The sequence below is a fragment of the Danio rerio genome, chromosome 20 (genome assembly GCF_049306965.1).
Source record: "Danio rerio strain Tuebingen ecotype United States chromosome 20, GRCz12tu, whole genome shotgun sequence".
Taxonomy (NCBI): domain Eukaryota; kingdom Metazoa; phylum Chordata; class Actinopteri; order Cypriniformes; family Danionidae; genus Danio; species Danio rerio.
In genome coordinates, this window is record NC_133195.1 from 56,193,474 (window position 1) to 56,215,000 (window position 21,527).

Here is a 21,527-nt window from a genome sequence, read left to right on the forward strand (position 1 = left end):
GGCCATTAAAATGACAATAATATAGTTTATTGTAATATATTTTGGTGCAATTTATCATACATTGTGACAGGCCTACTAATGACGGGTTTTGTAGTGCAGGGTCACACACGAACACAGCAGTGTTTGTAGCAGAGGTGTAAATCAACAGTCCAGAAGGGGGCGCAACAAGCAAATGCAAGCCAAACCTATTTTTTCCCAATCTAAACTAAACTGCTTGAAAAAACTACAATTTAACATGAGTTCTCAGGTCAGTCCAGTGTTTTTTAGTCATGGTATAGTTTTTTTTTTTTTTTTTGACCATAAACGTCCTTTCAATCTACTCAATATATTGTTATGTGATATTAATTAAACCCAATATTAGAGCTTTCTCACACAAACAGATGAAAAATGAGTAACACTTTAGAATAAGGATGCATTAGTGAATGTGTTTACTAACATGCAACCAACAATACATTTATTGTCATATTTATTCAACTTTGTTATCTTCAATTAATGAAAATATAAATTTGTTAACTCAAAATGAATTAACAAATGTTATCAAACTGCTTTTTCATGTTAATAATGCATTAGTAAATGTTGAACTAATAAATGCTGTACATGTACAGTTCATTATTTTTGTTAGTATTTGTATTTGTAGTATTTGTTAGTTCATTATTCATGTTAGTAAATGCATTAACTAACGAAGGCTTATTGCAAAGTGACAAATGTGGAGCTGTCAGACTTTTACATTCATTTGTATATGATATTAGCAGTGGAAATAGTCCCTTGATCCAGTTGTGTGCTTATTGTATGGAAGCACTGCCCAAAGAAATTTGTAATGAAGAATAGAGATTTGTATTAAGGATATATTTACTGGATGCTAAAAAATGATAACAGTGCATTGTACATTGGAAGATGAAATTATTAAGAAAAATATTACAAGGGATTTAGATATGTACATTTAGAGGTTAATTACTCTATCATTGATGCATTTTGATGTGACTGCAATGTAAAACAATGTACAAATGTATCCCCTGAAAAGAATTTATAAATGGCAGTAAGACATGTATTTATTTTATAAATAACTTAAAATTACTGCCATCATAAATTCTTTTATTTCTTTATTTTTTATTTATTTAGCTATTTTTATTTATTTATTGATTTATTTATTTTATTGATTTATTTATTTATTTTTATTTATTTTTATTTATTTATGTTTATTTAATCGTTTTTGTAATTTTTTATTAATTCATTTATTTTTATTTACTAATTCATTTTTATCTATATTTATTATCATTTATTTATATTTATATATTAATTTATTTTTATGTATATGTTTATTTTTATTCATTCGTTCATTTTTATTTATTTATTTTTATTCATTTATTAATTTCTATCGATTTTATTTATTCATTTATATTTATTTATTTTCATTTATTTGTTTTTATTCATTTATTTATTTTATTTATTTATTTGTTTGTTTATTTTTATTTATTTGTTTATTTTTATTTATTTTTATTTATTTTATTTTTCTTTATTCATTTATTTTTATTAATTTGCTTATTTTCATTTATTTATTCATTTAAATTTTTATTTATTTATATTTATTTATTTTTATAATTGTTTGTTTTTTATATTTATTAATTAATTAATTTTTATATTTATTTACTTATTTAAATTTATATATTTATTTATTTATTCATTTAAATTGTTGGGGAAAGGGTTGTTATGCAAAAAAATAAAAATAAATAATTACCAAAAACAATAACATTTAATAAAAATAAATAAATAAAATTTAATTTAAAAAATCATTAATAAAAGGTTTTTTAAAACTAATAGCAGTGTTTTACTGACCTGCAGACCGTCCCATTCTTGCTCTAGTTTGTTGAGTAAGGATTTGTTCATGTCTGCATCTTTGCCTCGCATCTAGAGAAACAATACAGACATATATCTATCATATATCTATTAGAAATGTAAATGCAATAGATATACATTACAATGAATACTGAAGTAGTAATGATGCTGTAAATGTAACTTTTAATCGCTGAAACTAATTACATTTTACACTGTATTATATAAATGTGTATATGTATTTGTGTGCAAAAATGTGTCTGAGTGTATGAACTGGTTTTAGTGGTTTACAAGGACAGAAATGTGTATAATGATATCGGTATGATCTATAGGTATAAAAACATTGCAGTGGTTTAAAAGGACATTCCTTGTGTACTCATAAATCAAAACTGTTTACATTTATACTTAACAGGGTCTTTTGACATATGTTTTAGAAAATTTTGCCACACATTTCCTGTGAGGGTTGGGTTTAGGGGCCATATAACAAGAGTTTAATGCAGTATAAATACATTATGCTTATGGAGAGTCCTCATAAACCACCAAAACTAACAGGTGAGTGTGTATTTTTTTATAGTGTGTGGTGTTTGTACAGTATAAAAACCATTATGCCAATGGAATGTCCCCAGAGTCCCCACAATTCAGAAAAACAAACCTGTGTGTGTGTCTGAAAGAGAGAGTGTGAGTGTGTCTCACCAGTTCAGTCCGGGCTCTGTTCATCTCCATACTGTTCTGGATGGAGTTGTGGAAGCTGCTGTGATTGGAGATCTGCTGCTCGACCGCTGTTAGATCATCACCCCATGCAGACGTCTCTATCAGCCGCTGCACATACACACACACACACATACACACACACACATATACACACACACATACATTAGATCACACTGCTCAAACAAAAGCAGCAGGAGGAGATGTACAGTACACTGGGCACTATAAATGACAAGAATTACAACAGCATCAGAACTAATTCACTCAGTAAGGTTACATTATGTTACATTATGCTTTATTACAGCAGAGTTCAGTGTGTGCTGCGGAGGTTTGGTTTGAATAAAAAAATCTTTTTAAAAAATGTGAAAACTGATACTATTATTAGCCACCTTCATTTCTGGATAGTCTACAGAACAAACCACTGTAATTCAATGACTTGCTTAATTACCCTAACTTCCTGAATTAACCTAGTTACGCTTTTAAATGTCACTTTAAGCTGAATACCAGCATTTTGCAAAATAACTAGTAAAATGATATGCATTTCAAAATAATGCTCAAATGGGTATTTTTATAGATTAATATGACAACATGTAGGACAGCTGTGCCATGATGGGTGTGAGGACAGAGCAACATCTCTAGCTAGGGTACTAAACCCTAAACCCTTACCCAACAAACCTAACACCATCGTTACCCTAATCTAACCTTAACGTTACCCTACCTGAACTCTAATTAACCCAAACTAACATAAACCTACCATGAAGCTAAGCTAATGCTAAGTACTTATATCTTAATCTTACTAACCCTAACACAAAATAACTTAAACCTATCCTTACTCTAACTAACTTAGCCTAACCCTACCCTAACTACAACTAATTTAAACATATCCTAACCTAAACATAACCAACTTAACTTACCCTAATCCTAATTAATTTAACCCGACCCCAACTACGACTAACTTAAAGCTATCCAAACCCTGACCTAACCCTAACTAACATAAAACCTATCCTACTCTAACCCTAACTAACTTTAACCTTTCCTAACCCTAAATAACTTAACCTTACCTTAACCCTAATTAACTTAACTCTCCCCTAACTACAACTAATTTAAACCGATCCTAACCTTAACTAAATTAACCTTACCCTAACCCTAACTAACTTAAACCTATCCTTACTCTAACTTGCCTAACCCCAACCCTAAATAACTTACCATACCCTAATTACAAATAACTTAAACCTATCCCAACCCTAACTAACATAACCCTAGCCTAACTCTAAATAACATAACCCTGGGGCCTGTTTCAGTAAGGAGGTTTAAACAACTCAGAGTTTAAACTTGAACTCTGAGTTGATTTACCGAGAGATTAAAAACTCTGAGTTTTCGGTTTCAGAACAGCTGATCTGAGCTGGGTCAATCAACTTTGAGTAGACCAACTCAGAGTAAAGCGTGCGCAATGTGACTATAAAAAGGCATTATCAATGGAGCGCAGACATTACGACTGACTATGGCAACATCTGAAAAAAAGAAATCAGCATTTCTTTCTCCAGCTGAATTTGATCTGCTCATGCAAAGTTATAGCAAATATGAGTGTATATATTTAAAAGGAAGCAGCCATGAGTGAAACAGAGACAGCGTGGGAAAACAGCTGCTCAAGTTAATGCGTAATTTTTAATTTTAAGTATTTAAACATTTAAGTATAATAAAATAAGTAATGTAATGTCATGTTTATACTTTTTTTTTAAACTTTTATACACTTTTATCAGTTTTAATAGATTTAACAGTGCACTTGTTATGTGTCTGCCTTTTTATTGATCAAGTGATAGAGGTTGATATAACATTAAGAAGGTAAGCAGTAATAAAATTATTTTTAGACAGAATAATAATCCCATTAATCTCTAACAGTACATGTCGAAGGTTAAGCTAATTATTTATGAAAAAAAGGACAAGCCTCGTGCATGACTTTGTTCTGTGTGTGACAAAAATGTAGGCAATAGCTGTTTCCATCAAAATTACATACATTTGTGCAACACTGGAATAAAATAAAGCAGCGTTTTTATCCAAAGAGTCGAAGAGAACACAATCATCACTTCCTGATTAACTTGCGCCAAATATCAACAGTAAAAACAGAATTACTGTGGTAGAAGAAGCTGCGTCAATGATTTTTTATTTAATTAATGTACTTGCGCCTCAGAAGACAATTGACACACAATAAACACGTGGGGGCGTTTGAAGCCAGACGCGGAGATCTTGACACGCTCCAGACGCTCGGAGGTAATTAATAAAATACACTAATACTGAAACAGTAAAGGCATTTTAGAATCACTAAAACAACATTTAAGATGTTCTGCAGTGTGCTCAGTCTGCTGGTTTGTCCTTTCACACACATTTTCATCATCATCTCTAACAAACCTTTTTTTAATGTACATACTGTAATTTGTTAAGTGCACTTCGTAGTTTATGTGCATCTTATCAAATAAAATATCTTATCAAATAAAAGTTTAACTCAGTTATGCACATGTTTTATTATGCGTATTTTCAAAAGTTATGTGAATCATGACGTTTCCATCAATCCTTTTTATGCACATTTCCAAAAAGAGCTCTAAAATAGGTGTGTGGAAATGTAAGACTAATGCGAGAAATACTGCTTCATCTTTAAAAAGGGGAGGAGACCGACAGAAACTCAGAGTTTAGAGAATAAAACCTGCTCCGGACCAGGTTAGATTCAAAGAGTAAGTTACCACAGTAACTGACTCTGAGTTAAAGTTAACTCTCTTTTAGAAACAGGCTTGACTTACCCTGCTTTCTCGAGTTTAACAAACCTGCCTTTTTGAAACGGAAAACCCAGAGTTTCTCTCATTTCAGGGTTAAACTACTCTGAGTTTTAACTTAACCTGCTTTCTGAGCAGGCCCCCTATCCTAAATAACTTAACCTTACCCTAACCTTAAATAACCTATTCATACCCTAATCCTAAATAACTTTACTCTAGCCTAACTTAAACCTTTCCTAACCCTGACTAACTTAAGCTTACCCTAACCCTAAATAACTTTACCCTATCCTAAATCTAAATAACCTAAACCTATTCTAAATATAACTAACATAACCTTACCCTTACTCTAAATAATTTAATCTTACCCTAACTCTAAATAATCTACTCTTTCCTAACTAATAAACTTATAACTAATAACATATTCTAACCCCAACCCCAACTAACTTAACCTTCCCTTAACCTTAAATAACTTAACCCTAGCCTAACTAACCTAAACCTATCCTACCCTAACCCTAGTTTACCTAACCTTACCCTAACCTAACTAGATTAACTCAACCCTAACCCTAACTAACTTAAACCTACCCTAACCATAACTAACTTAAACCTATCCTAACCCTACACTCAAAAAAATGAATTATGGCTTTAGTTGGTCCAAAGAATGTAACTATGTTTAAATTAAACAATTCACTTATGTTTGTGTATTAAAAATAAAAGTGTTGTGTTGAAAAAAATTTAAACAGCTCGCTTATGTAACATGAATGAAAGGGAGTTGTGTTGCTTCTGCAGTACTGCATTTTGGTCAATAGGTGGAGTAATATCTGCACATGCGCAGTTTCAAAACAACACAGGAAGTAAGAAAATTCAAACCACAACGATCACTCTAAGCTCAGCGCCATATTATGGGAATCAAAAGATGAAGATTACAGTACAAATTGAGAACGTGCACAAAGCTTTCCCCAATGTGGACACACAGGTGAGATTTTTTTTTTTACTTTTTATGTATTTATACTAAGGCTGTGACAACATTTGAATCATAAATGTACTCTCTTGTAATACTATGTTGTGTTTGTGTATAGTATTGCTATGAAATTGCCATGTTCCCTGTGTCTCCACATTTTAGAGGAATAAATGTATAGTTTGTTTTGCATTCCTGTGAAATTTTATACTTGGTATATATTAACTCCCCCAAAATAAAGTAGCAACCGTTGGTAGTAAGGAATAGTCATGTTAGAATAGTCAAAGCTTTTCACTCATCATAGCACACGTGCTGCTGATAATGTGACAATAAAAGTGATTTGATTTTTTTATTTGATTTGATATTCTTTATTTTAAATGAGTGTCAAGCAGTTTGTCGAGTTTGAATGCCAGTTTTGATAACTTACATAATATTAATTAAAATGTGGTGTTGGCACATTGTTATTTATTATCTAATTGTATTCAAGCCTATTAACTTAAAAAAAAAAAAATCTTGACAAGCATATGTGACACTTAAATAGCATGACATCTAGCATGATGACATATTTAATGTAAACTTATTTGTTTGGTCATCTAACAAGTGTTAATTTTTAAGTTTAGTAATTTGCTATTTATATTATTATATTTTATTATTTTAAATCTTTGCTCACTCACATCTATTTTCTCCCTCACAGGTTTACAGCTCAACCTCTAAAGTCCCATATCTGGCTGAAGAGACTGGATCATCTAGGTACTATGCCTTTAGATGCCTATACACACATTAAAATGATGTACCGTAAAAATTACTAGTAATTTTAACTACTAATTATTAAGTAAATTACTAATTGTCATTTCATGTCATTTAGAACATCACCAGTGGAAAAAAAGGTGTGAATGCATCCTCAAAGCCCCTAAGTGAGGGAGTACATGGTAAGCTATTTTATTTAATTTTTTTAAACATTTTGTATTTTCCTCTTAAACCAATTCCTCCTTTCACCTTTGATCTGTTGGTAAATGTTTTATTTTTTTACCTGACTTTTTTAGGATGCTGGGCATGATGAAGCGCAAATCTTGATGTGCAACACCACCTTATGAATCTACAGTAGTTACATTAACATTTAGCAGACTCTTTTGTCTAAAGTGACTTACAATTGAGGACACTTTCAGCAAATCAACAAGAAGAGGCGATACACCCAAGATGTGCTAATTATACAAAAAAGTTTAAGAATTAAGAATGCTTCTACATGTGGTTTGTCAAGCCCACACACCTGTGTGAAGCAGATTTCATGCACAATGTTTTGTTTTTTTTGTTTTTTAGATATAGGGAGTGGATGTCAGAAAGTGTCTGGTGCAAATGTGCATAAATGGTGCAAGTGTCAGAGAGATGAATGTGTGTAGCTATTGCATGTTCTGTGATGATTGGTCTAATTTATGGTTTAGTGCTTTTCGTGTTACTTTGCTTTAAAATATTAATCTTTCTTTGAACAACTGAAGTGTTATCTGCTTTTTCAGTGTAAAGAAGGTACAGTATAGTTTACAAAAGAAGACTTAATTTTTCTAAGTATATTTTTGTGAATCATTTGAAGGCAGAATATTATTTTTGAATGTTTTTTGTAATATATGAAAAGTGTATTTTATGATGTTTTTGTAAGCATATTTTTTAAATCATTTATTGTTTTCAATTTACTTCATACTTGTATTACTATTATTTTACTAGTATTAATATTTTAACTTATTGTAATAAGTGAAGATACAGATAAAGACAGGATTTGGATTTTGATAATCATTTTATTGCTGGAAAATGTGTAAAACTGTAAAAATGCTATTGAATAAACTCAATGAAACGGAAACTGTTTTTTTTATTTGGTTAAACATAACAATATCAATTTTAGAATAATTGAACTTAAATAACTACATTGATTAAAGCTAAATTATAAATGTTATGTTGATTGAACTAAACAATATTACATTACCTTTATGTAACTAACTTAAGTTCACTAAAATTAATATTCTTTCTTAAAGGTAACTTAACTCGGTTATGTGGAACCAGTGGACAAAAAAAAGTTAATTAACGCCAACATATCATTTTTTTGAGTGTAGCTAACCCAACCCTACCCTAGCCTAACTAAATTAACTTTACCCTAAGCCTAACTACCTTACTTTACCCCAACCCTAAACAACTTTACCCTACCCTAACCTAACTAACTTAAACCTATCCTAACCCTAACACCCTAACTAACTTAACCTTACTCTAACCTAAAATAACTTAATCCTAGCCTAACTAGCCTATTCTTACCCTAACACTAACTAACCTATCATTCACAAACTTAAACCTAACCTAACTCTAATCCTAACTAACTTAACCCAAGACCCAAAACAGTATACGCATCTGCACTGTTTATAAAAGAGTTTTTAAAGTTACGTCATCCAATAAATGAAAATTACCTCATCATTTGTTCTCCCTCATGAGCTTTTATGAGTTTCTTTTTTCTATTGAACGAAGAAGATATTTTGAAGAATGCTGAAAGCTGGCACCCATTGACTTGGATAGTAGGAAAAAATACTATGCAAGTCTATAGGTGCCAGCTTTCAGCATTCTTCTAAATATCTTCTTTTGTGTTGAACAGAAAGTTTTGAACAGGTGCAGGGTGGGAAAATAATGACAATTTTCATTGTTGGGTGAACTGTGCCTTTAGGCGACTTTCAGAATGTGACTAACAACCAGCTAATGCTAAATGAAATGTTCTTTTAATGTTACTGGTAGAACGTTTGCTCATAACCTTTCCAGAATGTTGAGGCAACGTAAGAATTGTCTGCTGTCAGAGAGTTCCTCCTCTGTTTTTCATTATCAGCGAGTGTCTGACAGGAGGGAGAGTCTCAGTGTTATTGACCTCTGCAGGACTGAGGAATTCACACACACACACACACACACACACACACACACACCATAGAGCCAAACACAGCGGCTGAAAGGCATGCTGGGACTGATTTACCGGCAGTCTAGTTTTACACTGAACTACTGTGTGTTTTGGCAGAACGATGAGCTCTAATCTCTGCTCGGAGTTTCCCTCTCATTCTGTGTGTGTGTGTGTACGTGTCTGTGTCTCTGTGTGTGTGTCTTTGTTTCTGTGTGTGTGTTTCAGTTTGCGTCTTTGTTTCTGTGTGTATGTCTGTCTTTGTGTGTTTTATATGTGTGTTTGTGTTTTTGTATGTGTCTCTCTCTGTGAATGTGTGGCTCTCTGTGTGTGTCTGCGTACCTGTGTGCATATATGTGTCGCTATATGTTTCTTTTTGTGTGTATGTCTATCTTAATGTGTGTCTCTCTGTCTGTGTGTGTGTTTTAAAATGTTCGTGTGTGTGTGTGTTCCTGTGTGTGTGTGTGTGTGTCTGTGTCTTTGTTTCTGTGTGTGTGTACATGTGTGCGCGTTTGTGTGGTGTGTGTGTGTGTGTGCGTGTCTATGTGTGTGTGTTTGTGCATGTGTGTATGTCTATCTTTATGTGTGTCTCTCTGTCTGTGTGTGTGTTTTAATTTTCGTGTGTGTGTGCGTGTGTGTCTGTTTACCTGTGTGCATATGTATGCCTTTGTGTGTTCCTGTGTGTCTGTGTGCGTGCGTGCGTATGTGTGTATGTCTGTGAGTGTGTTTTTGTGTTTGTGCATGTGCGTATGTGTGTTTTTATATGTGTGTGTGTGTGTGTGTGTGTTTGTATATGTCTGTGTTTTTATATGTGTGTGTGTTTATTTTTGTTTATGTCTGTGTGTGTTTTTATGTGTGTGTGTGTCTGTTTTTGTTCGTGTCTGTATCTATGTGCATGCATGTGTCTCTATGTGTGTCTGTGTGTGTGTTTCTTTGTATGTGTCCGTGTGTTCCTGTGTTTGTGTGTGCCTCCCTCTGTGTAAATATGTTTCTGTATGTGTGTGTGTGTGTGTGTGTGTGAGAAAGAGACGAGACAGAGCAGCATGAGATTACTGTTATCTGTGGCCTTTAAGATGATGACTATTTCTGTCACATCAAGCTCACAGTAAACTCTGATTGGCTGAACACCCCGCTTCACTTAACATCCCACACACTTCCCTTCAGAGGAGACTTTTATGCAGCAAGCTTATGCTTAACTGGCTACTAGTTATTGGTTAGGGCACTACTGGCTCAGTGGTGTCACACTGTGGCCTCACAGTAAGAAGGTCGCTGGTTCAAATCCCGGCTGGGCAGTGTTGGGGAAGTTACTTTGGAAGTGTAATAGATTACAGATTACATATATTTACATATATTACATAATATACACCCTATATTTAAATTGTAATAAGTAGTAAACCTTTTCAATTACTTCATAAAAGTAACTGATTACATCTGATTACTCTTTGATTACTTTCCATTTCTATTGGATATTAACTAAATTATATTCAAGCATTTATACCGAGCAGATGTGACCTTACAGTAGCTCTCTGCTTACTGTTAGAGTTTCAAAATCTCTCATCACTTTAATTAAGGCTCTATTTACACTAATGCGTTTTAGTTTGAAAACGGTTATGTCATCCGTCCACACTACGCCAGAGTTTTCGAGCGCCGAAAACGGAGCGTTTTGAAAACGCTGAAGAGGCTGTTTTCATTCTGAAACGCTGCTGCTCTGTCTCAGTGTGGATGAGGGAAAACGGAGACATCTGAAAACGGAGGCGGGGCTGCTGAGATTCGCTACCTGGATGGGGCTTTTGTGTCATTGCGTATCCTTCCCTTATTCGTCAAGCCCCTATCACATGACTATAACACACGGCTTTAACGCTACCGGAAGACAGCAGACCAGCCTTCACTGTAAACAACAACATGGACACAGAAATGGGAGCGTTGTTTGCACTATTGTCTGTTTTAGGCGCTATTGTGCAGTTATTCATTTGTTACGTTTAGTAACGTTTCGACCTCGTCATCCGTCCACAAGAATACCTCTCTTGCTTTCTTTGCCATCGCCTTCATTGTTCAACTGGCGTTTGTTGACTAACAATAACCAAATGCCGAGCGTGACGCATGCTTCCTGTTTATACTAGAACGCGCATGCCCAGTGCCCGAATGGTCACATGATATACGTTTTTGGTGGCTAGCGTGGACGAAGATATGTTCAGAAACGCTAGTTGAAATGCAAGTGTGGACGCGGATCGTTTTTGATCTAAAATGACGTTTTAAAACTAAAACGCACTAGTGTAAACGGAGCCTAAGATTATTCATTCATTCATTTTCTTTTCAGCTTAGTCCCTTTATTAATCCGGGGTCACCACAGTAGAATGAACCGCCAACTTATCCAGCACATGTTTTACACAGCGGATGACCTTCCAGCTGCAACCCATCTCAGGGAAACATCCAGACACACTTATTCACACACATGCACTACAAACAATTTAGCCTACCCAATTCCCATGTACTGTCTTTGGACTATTGGGGAAACCAGAGCACCAGGTGAAAACCCATGCGAACGCAGGGAGAACATGCAAACTCCAAACAGAAACGCCATCTGATGCAGCCGAGGCTTGAACCAGCGACCTTCTTGCTGTGAGGCGACAGCACTACCTACTGCGCCACCGAATTGAGATTATATTAATTTAATTTTAAAGTACAACCACAGCAAGACCAGACCTTATAACAAAAAAAGTGTTTACTGTTGTTACAAAATCTAAATTTTAGTCAGCTGCAGGGGGATTTTTGTGGCATTTGCAATAAAAAACACATCTGAGTTATTTTAGCCATTTTAATTTTTAAATCGAAGCATCTTAAATCCAACTCAATCAGATCGTAGTGATCAATAAAACTGTCGATAGCTATGTTTCCATCCAAAAATGCGAATTAACTTTATGAATTATCAAACAAAAGACGTGCGAATAAAGCAGTATTTCCATCTAATGCAGGGGTCACCAATCTCGGTCCTGCAGGGCCGGTGTCCCTGCTGGATTTAGCTCCAACTTGCCCCAACACACCTGCCTGGGTGTTTCAAGTATACCTGGTAAGACCTTGATTAGCTTGTTCAGGTGTGTTTGATTAGGGTTGGAGCTAAAATCTGCAGGACACCGGCCCTCCAGGAACAAGTTTGGTGACCCCTGATCTAATGAGTCAAAGCAAACAAAAACGCCACTTCCAGATTAACTGGCCCCAAATCATAGATATATACATTAGATGTCGCCTGGCCTAGTGTTGTCTATTGGACGGAATGCGTCAATAGCGCCGCCATCTTGGTACAGGGTAACGCTCCTTTGAAATGAATGTGGGACCAAGGTACAGAGGAAGACTGTGGCCATTCAAAGCCAGAGTTATACACATATACACATATATCTGTGATCGGGAGTTTTCCTGGATGTTAGTATGTAATTTTTTTTTTTTCTAATTACGAAAATTATAATTTGACATCACTTTTCTACATTGATGGATCAGTGACCGCACGGGCATTCCTGACAAAAAGCTTGTGTTTGTGTGTACAGAAATGTACTATCCACCCTCCCTGTTAAATTTGATCTAATCATGTCCTGAAACACAGCTCCTCTCCTGCTTTCACTGCTCATACTGACAGAGGGAGCGATTCGTTTGTGAATGAATCCCCTGAACGACTCTTTCACTAACGTTAGCCGACAATAATACAAGTTTCTGGCAGCGCAGCATCTCGTTGTCATATTTCTTTTGCATTGTTTGCTGATTTTATTCAACAAAACTAGCATAAGCCGAGTGTTTAGTGTGAGTTGGAGCTGCTTTGCCGTATGGTGAATGCAGTAAGTGACTGTTATCATCAATAACGTTACCTGATTAGCACAAAAGTTCAGAACATACAAAAACAGAAAAAAATTAATATTACCTATGAAATGTTCTGCCTTTGTGCTTTGTTGTCTTTGTTTGCTCGTTTCTACACCCGTAGACATCGCTAAAGTCCCGCATCTTCACGTAATAACACTGTCTTGACTAGTGCGGTTGAATGACATTTGTCCTGGGAGCACTGTACCAATGTGGCGGCGCTATTGACGCATGCTCAGGGTCCCTATGCGATATCTAGTGTATATATCTATGGCCCCAAATATCAACAGTAAAAACAAGAGAAGATAAGCTGCGTCAATCTTTTCTTCATTTAATAAATGACTTGCGCCTCAGAAGGCAATCCTAACGCACAGTGAACGCGCGGTGGCGTTTGAAGGCGTGAGATGGAGAACACAGACACTCTGTAATTCTGGAGGACGTTATTAATATAACACTAATATTAAGATGGATATGGTGCTTTAGAATGACCAATAAATACTATAAATAAATACTACTGATAATATTAATAATATTATACAGATGCAGATTGTCAATCATTTTTGTAATATTTTAATCATTTTATTTTTCATCTGTAAAGATATTTGTGTGTTGTTGTTCATCCTGTGTGTTTAAGCTGCGTGTATGAGTTTACATCTAACGTCCTCTGTGACTTTACAGCAGCTTTCAGCTGGTCTATTGCACAGTCTGCTTTAGTTCCTCAAATTAGCAAAGCTCCAGCAATGCGCCTTAACACACCTCTTTTCTAGACCAGAACACCCATGAGTCCACAGTGGCATAAATGGATTTGCTATTTAAACAATGTGGTCGAAAGCGGGAAAATTAGGGTTGCGTTGATCTGAAAATAGCAACAAATCGCACCAAACAGACCTTGCGCCTTAATGCGCCATGGTGTATAATAGGGCCACATGTTTTTTTTTAATGATATCGCCTAGCGGTAGCATATATAGTGTGAAAAGTAAAGGACAAAGAACTGAGCCTTGTGGTACACCACAGTAACTTTCCCAGCACTTATTCTGCTTGACAGGCTGTAAATCCACACGTGATGCTTCGTTTACCCTCTGCTGTGTGATCCAGGACATGGCGTCAGTGTAGAAGCGGTTTGGTTCTTCACGGCTCACGCTGCGCCGCATTGAACGGGAGCTAAACCTCTGCGTCTGCTGCAGAGGAGCCGGAGGAGGAGCATTCAGAGCCATGCTGAGATCCCGAAACTGATCCGAGAACAGAGTCACACTGAAAGACACAGACAAAGAGATGGCAAGGAGGCATGAGAACAACATTAATGAAATGCAACATATACAGGCACAGTATGAAAGGTCTAAGGGTCCAGTCTTCGTATGTGGATGTTGGTTATTGATTATTTAACATGATCCAGGATCGTTTCGATCCCAAAAACTCATCCTAGAGTTGTTGTCAAGTCTGGAAGCTCAAACCTGCTCTTGAGATCAACAGCTTAATTTATATAAGCAGGGTTAGATCGGGTCATTTCAGAAAATCTGCTCTAAAAGTAAAGCTGCTAATACTCCTGACATATGAAAGTGTAACGCCTGCAGGCCACAACACGTGGAGAGTCACTGAGCGTCATATTTAACAAACCGTTTACTGCAAATTTGATGTAATTTAGCTCACATGGATAATTGAATATTAATCAGATGATGTCATTACTCTGCTGTGCCGTCAGCCAATTGCTGCATTGCTGATCATGATTTCGAGGATGGATCGATCTGTCCTTTACAATGCACACAGATCTCAGATCAGCTCATCCAGATATTTTAACCAGATTAGCCAGAGATCAGTTACCAGGATTTAGAGATCCAGGATCTGCTGAATCAGCTTAGACTGTTTAGGTGAGGTACGAAGAACTGACCTCAGGACTGGATTTGTGTGAGTGTTTGTCGTTCAGTGTTGTGTGTGTGTGTGTGTCTCACCTCCTCATCAAACTCTCAGACGGCAGGTTCTGCTGGTTTAATTCCATGGCAAACATTTTGAGCTCATCAATGATGTCACCAGCAGACAACAGACTGTTATGAGCATCCGTCATAGCACCGTTGTCTCCACCCTACACACACACACACACACACACACACACACATACATACATACAGATAAGCACACACATGCACCCACATGCACACATACATGCACACATACATGCACACACAGACACGCACACGCACACACACATGTATACAGATACACAAAAATGCACAAATGCACACAGATTTACACAAGCACACACAAGCACAAATACACACACACACACATGTACAAACAAGCACACACAAATGCAAGCACATGCACACACACATACACAAGCACGCAAACGCACACACAAGCATGCACAAATGCATGCACACATAAACAAGCACACGCATGCACACAGACATGCACATGTACACACAAGCACAGACAAACACAAACACAAACATGCATGCACATACACACATGCACACACACAAAAACATGCATGCACAAATGCATACGCGCGCACACACATAGGCACAAACAAATGTACACATGCACACACAAGAATGCACATATGCACAAGCACACACAGAATCATGCACATATACACAAGCACACACACACACAAGCATGCAAAAATGCAAGCACGTATGCACGAGCACACAGACGCACACACACAAGCATGCACAAATGCACACACAAGCACAGACAAACACACGCATGCATGCACAGACAAACATGCACATACACAAGCATGCACACAAGCATACGCGCACACACACACAGGCACAAACAAAGGTACACATGCGCACACACAAGCATGCACACATGCACACACATACACAAGCACACACAGAAGCATGCACATATACACAAGCACACACACAAGCATGCACACATGCACACACATACACAAGCACACACAGAAGCATGCACATATACACAAGCACACACACAAGCATGCACACATGCATGCGCACACACACACACACACACACACACACACGCACACACACACACACGCACACACACACGCACACACACACGCACACACACACGCACACACACACGCACACACACACGCACACACACACGCACACACACACGCACACACACACGCCGAGAACAATAGAAATGCAGGCGTCAGAAAAGCCAGGATTATGAAAGCAAACAGTGCTTGAGTTGAGTGTGTGTGTGTGTGTGTTTGTGTGTGTGTGTGTTTGTGTGTGTGTGTGTGTGTGTGTGTGTGTGTGTGTGTGTGTGTGTGTGTGTGTGTGTGTGTGTGTGTGTGTCTTCAGGCCTGAATGAGCATCTGGAGGACTCAAGTGTCAATCTGAAAATCTCATTCACTCAATAACAAATCAGCAGAAAGTCAAAGCACAAAGCAGCAACGTCAGCAAACATAACACACAGCAAACTGAAAACACAGAGAGAGTTACACAAACAGAGAGCAGAAGACGCAACACACAGCACAGCACGCCATCTCATTAATTTCTCCCATCTCAATCCAAAATATGTGATTATTGTGTGCAAAATACAGCAGATGGTGTAAAAAAATGCGCAAAAGAAGATACTCTGAAGAATGTTCATGCTGCTCTTTTTTTTTTTTATTCTGCTCTACACATTTTTAAATCCAGACATATGTACGCTTGATGCAAAACACATCTTTTTGTTTTCTTTCTTTCTTTTAATGTAATAAAATGAAACGTTTTCATAAGAAAGAATGAAAATTTCACTGGGGTAAGAGAAATAAAAACAAAAGAATAATAATAAAAAAATGTAATACTAATAATTTCACGAGCAGATACTGTTGCTCATTAAAAAAAGTTTTTGATATTTTACATATACAGTTGAAGTCAGAATTATTAGCCCCCTGTTTATTTTTGTCCATAATTTCTGTTTAACTGAGAGCAGATTGTTTTCAGCACATTTCTAATCATAATAGTTTTAATAACTCATCTCTAATAACTGATTTATTTTCTCTTTGTCATGATGACAGTAAATAATATTAGACTAGATATTCTTCAAGACACTTCTATACAGCTTAAAGTGACATTTAAAGGCTTCACAAGGGTAATTAGGTTAACTAGGCAGGTTAGGATAATTAGGCAAGTGATTGTATAACAGTGGTTTGTTCTGTAGATTATCGAAAAAAATAAAGCTTAAAGGGGCTAATAATATTGACCTTAAAATGGTGTTTAAAAAATTAAAAACTGCTTTTATTCTAGCCGAAATAAAACAAATAAGACTTTCTCCAGAAGAAAAAATATTATCAGACATACTGTGAACATTTCCTGAATCTGTTCAACATCATTTGAGAAATAATAATAAAATCAAAGGGGGCTAATAATTCTGACTTCAACTGTATATATTGATTAACATATGAGCAATTCCATGCAAATGTCAGCCTTACCATTAAAAAAATAAGTTTTCACCAAAATATCAAAACCGTTTCATCGTTTTTTTTGTGTAAGCAAGTATTTTACAGTGCTTTGAAAATACTCAAATGTCTCTGTTAATGTTTTCAATCTATTATATTTAAATTACCAAATTCACACAAGTGCCAATTTCACATCCGTCACATCCATAACAGAGCGTTTTCCTCATGAATGCAATAATATAAATAAAATCAATCATTTTTGTTCAATAGTGAGCAACTCTTCTCCTTTTGATTAGCACGGTTTCTCTTGGGTTGCGCAGTTTAATTTACAGACGTTCTACAAAGTATTTTAACTCGCTAACTTTTTTGGTCATATCTGTAGCGCATGTATTCCCTGATTTAAAATACAAATAATGTTTACAGATTGATCTTTTTCTGATGCCATCTGTGGTTAGTTCTTTTGTAAAGTATAAACAGATGTTTGAATATAATGTTAACATATGCTTTCTTTGTGAATTTCGGTTTTGAGATTTTACTGCAAATGTCACATCCATAACACTGGAATTGCTCATATGCAGAATATGTAATTGACATAAAATGTGAAAACAGCAACACATTTTATATAAAAACAGTAAAAAATATATATATGCATATAATATATAGAGTTGAAGTCAGAATTATTAGCACCCCTGATTTATTAGCCACCATTTTTTCCCCAGTTTCTGTTTAACGAAGAGCAATTTTTTATCAACACATTTCTAATCATAATAGTGTTAATAACTCATCTCTAATAACTGATTTATTTTCTCTTTGTCATGATGACAGTAAATAATATTAGACTAGATACTCTTCAAGACACTTCTATACAGCTTAAAGTGACATTTAAAGGCTTAACTAGGGTAATTAGGGTAACTAGGCAGGTTAGGATAATTAGGCAAGTTATTGTATAATGATGGTTTGTTCTGTAGACTATCAAAAACAAATATAGCTTAAAGGGGCTAATAAAATTGACTTTAAATGATTTTTAAAAAAAATTAAGAATTGCTTTTATTCTAGCCGAAATAAAACAAATAAGACTTTCTCCAGAAGAAAAAATATTATCAGACACACTGTGAACATTTCCTGAAACACCATTTGAGAAATAATAAAAATAATTTAAAAAAAAGAAATTCAAAGGGGGGCTAATAATTCTGACTTCAACTGTATATACATATATTTTACAACAGTTCTGTCTGATTCTTGAACCTGATATTCTGCAATACCAGCACTTGTGCAGCCTCTTCACTCTGCTGTATTCCTCCGCCCACATAGAGTGACAGCAGATCAATAAACTCACTACAGTCTGACAAATATTGCAGCAGTTGCACAACATCATGTACTTCTGAGGCATTTTTAGGTGAAAATGTAGTTGTTTAGATAGCAGCTGTGCAATTTATTTATTAGAATAGTGCCTATTTTAAAATATTTATAATTTCAGAGATTCAGCACATCGGCTTCCATCAGCCTGCCATTAAGCAGAGCAAAGACGGTTGACATTTCACCACAAGATGTCAGCGACCGCATAATAATCCTTAGAAGAGGAAACATACAGTGTAATTTTAAACTATAGCTGATCTAATCATTATAAATCAGGTAAGTGACTCTAAGTCGATCTCTTGCTTTTGTATGTGGTAGTGCTGTATTTATACGACAGAAATCTGCTAGTGTTTGCTTTGGCTTTATCAGGGTTAATTATTGTGGTCTCCTGATTACAACAGAGAAATACTGGGAAATCTCTGTAGACTGATGACATTTCATGTCGTATAATCTTGAAATGTGAGCAAAATCAGCTGTTTTGTCATCACTTTAGACATTACGCTAGAGAATCATTCAAACCCTAGCTCTAAAGAGACACTGGTGAATGAGCAGCGGTTGTTCTAACCGTCAGCTGCAGATGTGAATGAACGGTGGAAGAAAGTAGTTCCTCTTACAAAAGTGTTTTTAGGCTCTCTGTCTTTGATTTTATTTCTTATATACACGATTATGCCGTCAAACTGATGTATAAACGCAATATCACACGAGTAGCAGTGCAATGTGGCTGTAAATCGTCACTGGTGGGAGCACTAAGCCGCTGTCCCACCGTCCCACAATGCACGCCTCCCACCAGTGCCAATATACAGCCATATCACACTGCAACTCGTGTGATATTGCTCGTATAAACATATATATAGTATTTTTTTGTGACACATTGGGGTCACCAGAAAATATAATAACAAAAGAAAATAAACCAAGTAACTTTGAGAGATATAATAAAGATAATAAATAACTAAATAAAGAAATTGGAAATCGTTTATAAGGGAGGAAATGAAGATAAATGAAAGTAGAATGCTAAAAAAAAAAAAATCACTTTCGTTTTCTCCAAAACGGCTCATTCAGAGGAGGCAGGGGGTGTTTCATCATCTGAGAATGAATCTCACGAGCCTGTGAAACACACTGTTGCCTATCAGAGAAAATCAACAGCAGAAGCTCTGTGTGTGTGTGTGTGTGTGTGTGTGTGTGTGTGTGTGTGTGTGTGTGTGTGTGTGTGTGTGTGTGTGTGCATGACTACACTCACAGATTTAAATATTGATGCCGCTCTTTCCAGGTAGTCCTGACACTGGGCCTGCAGAAAGGAGATCCGCTGCTGGAGAGGCGACATGGCCGGCCTGCTGCCAGAAAACAAAAGTCAGTGTGTGTCACAGGAGTCAATTACAGGAAAAGCTGATTTTAGTTCCCTCTGAAATATTTGCTTTGGTTTTGTTCATGTTAAGGCTGATTTATACTTCTGCGTCAAACACCGGCGTATGCTACGGCGCTGACGCATAGCCCTTTGCCGTGGCCGTCGGCGTCACTGACGTGCACCTCTCAAAAAATGTAACTACACGTCGAAACGACGCATAGCGCAAGCTCTGTGATTGGTCGGCTTGGTAGCGTTGACGAGTCTGGGCGGGACCGAGAGCCGCGTGAGCGGCGTGACCCCGATGCAGCGATTGTTTACAAGTGTGGAGTCCCATGAAGGAGCTCCGGATGGAAAGTTTTGTTTTGTGTTTACCTCATAGTTAAAGTTGTTGGACGTCCGCCGGTTCCTGCCTCAAAATGAGCGAGTTTGAGCCACTTGTACATCCCAGAAGTGTTCAGTAAAAGCAAAACAGAAGCGAAGAAACTCGACACAGAGGAACATTTACACCTCACTGCCCACTAGCTTTTCGGAAGTGTTAATGCAGACCAACAGAGACAGCAGAAGTATAAATGCGCCGTGGGTTACGCAGGTCACTTGACGCAGAAGTATAAACTAAGCTTTAGTTTGCATTCCCTGGTTATCAAACCGACATGATCGACTTGTGTCTTGTAATTGAAAACGTCTGATAGCACTCTATTGGAAGAATATAGAAAGTCCATCCATTGGTCATTGGTTGAAAGATTTGTCACATGATGCTGCACCTTAGAGAATAAAGCCTGGTTTATACTTCTGCGTCGGAAGTGACTGGCGTAACCCACGGCGCATGCAACACACGTAGCTGTGCATTTATACTTCTGCTGCTGTCTCTGTTGGTCTGCATTAGCAGAAACGCTAGTTGGCAGTGAGGTGTAAATGTTCCTCTGTGTCGAGTTTCTTCGCTGCTGTTTTGCTTTTACTGAACACTTCCTGGATGTACAAGTGGCTCAAACTCGCTCATTTTGAGGCAGGAACTGGCGGACGTCCAACAACTTTAACTATGAGGTAAACACAAAACAAAACTTTCCATCCGGAGCTCCTTTACGGGACTTCACACTTGTAAACAATCGCTGCATTAGGCTCGCACCATTCACGCGGCTCTCGGTCCCGCCCAGACTTGTCAACGCTACCAAGCCGACCAATCACAGAGCTTGCGCTATGCGTCGTTGCGACGTGTAGTTACATTTTTTGAGAGGTGCACGTCAGCGACGCCGACGGCCATGGCGTAGGGCTATGCGTCAACGTCATAGCATACGCGTGCGTTTGACGCAGAAGTAGAAATCAGCCCTAAGTTACTGCAGTGGTTCTCTAGCTGTAGTGGTATGCAGGCTTCCTTCTAGTGGTACACAATGAAATCACTGAATAATAAAAGAAAACACTTTAACCCTTTGATGCATACAATAACACGTAACATT

General features: G+C 36.6%; 2 protein-coding genes across 3 annotated transcripts in view; one reads left to right on the forward strand and one right to left on the reverse strand.

Annotated features, from left to right (window-relative positions):
- The window catches only part of pycr3 (pyrroline-5-carboxylate reductase 3), a 547,472-nt gene that overhangs the window by 373,211 nt on the left and 152,734 nt on the right, over positions 1–21,527 (forward strand). The gene's annotated exons all lie outside the window — the stretch shown is intronic.
- The window catches only part of dspb (desmoplakin b), an 82,802-nt gene that overhangs the window by 49,595 nt on the left and 11,680 nt on the right, over positions 1–21,527 (reverse strand). For both annotated transcript variants that reach the window (XM_073932187.1, XM_073932186.1), the window contains exons 2-6: positions 19,972–20,062; positions 14,962–15,092; positions 14,092–14,266; positions 2,524–2,649; positions 1,834–1,905 (exon numbers count right to left, since the gene is read on the reverse strand). In XM_073932187.1, coding sequence (XP_073788288.1) covers positions 1,834–1,905; positions 2,524–2,649; positions 14,092–14,266; positions 14,962–15,092; positions 19,972–20,062 — 595 coding nt within the window. The remainder of the gene's footprint in view (positions 1–1,833; positions 1,906–2,523; positions 2,650–14,091; positions 14,267–14,961; positions 15,093–19,971; positions 20,063–21,527) is intronic.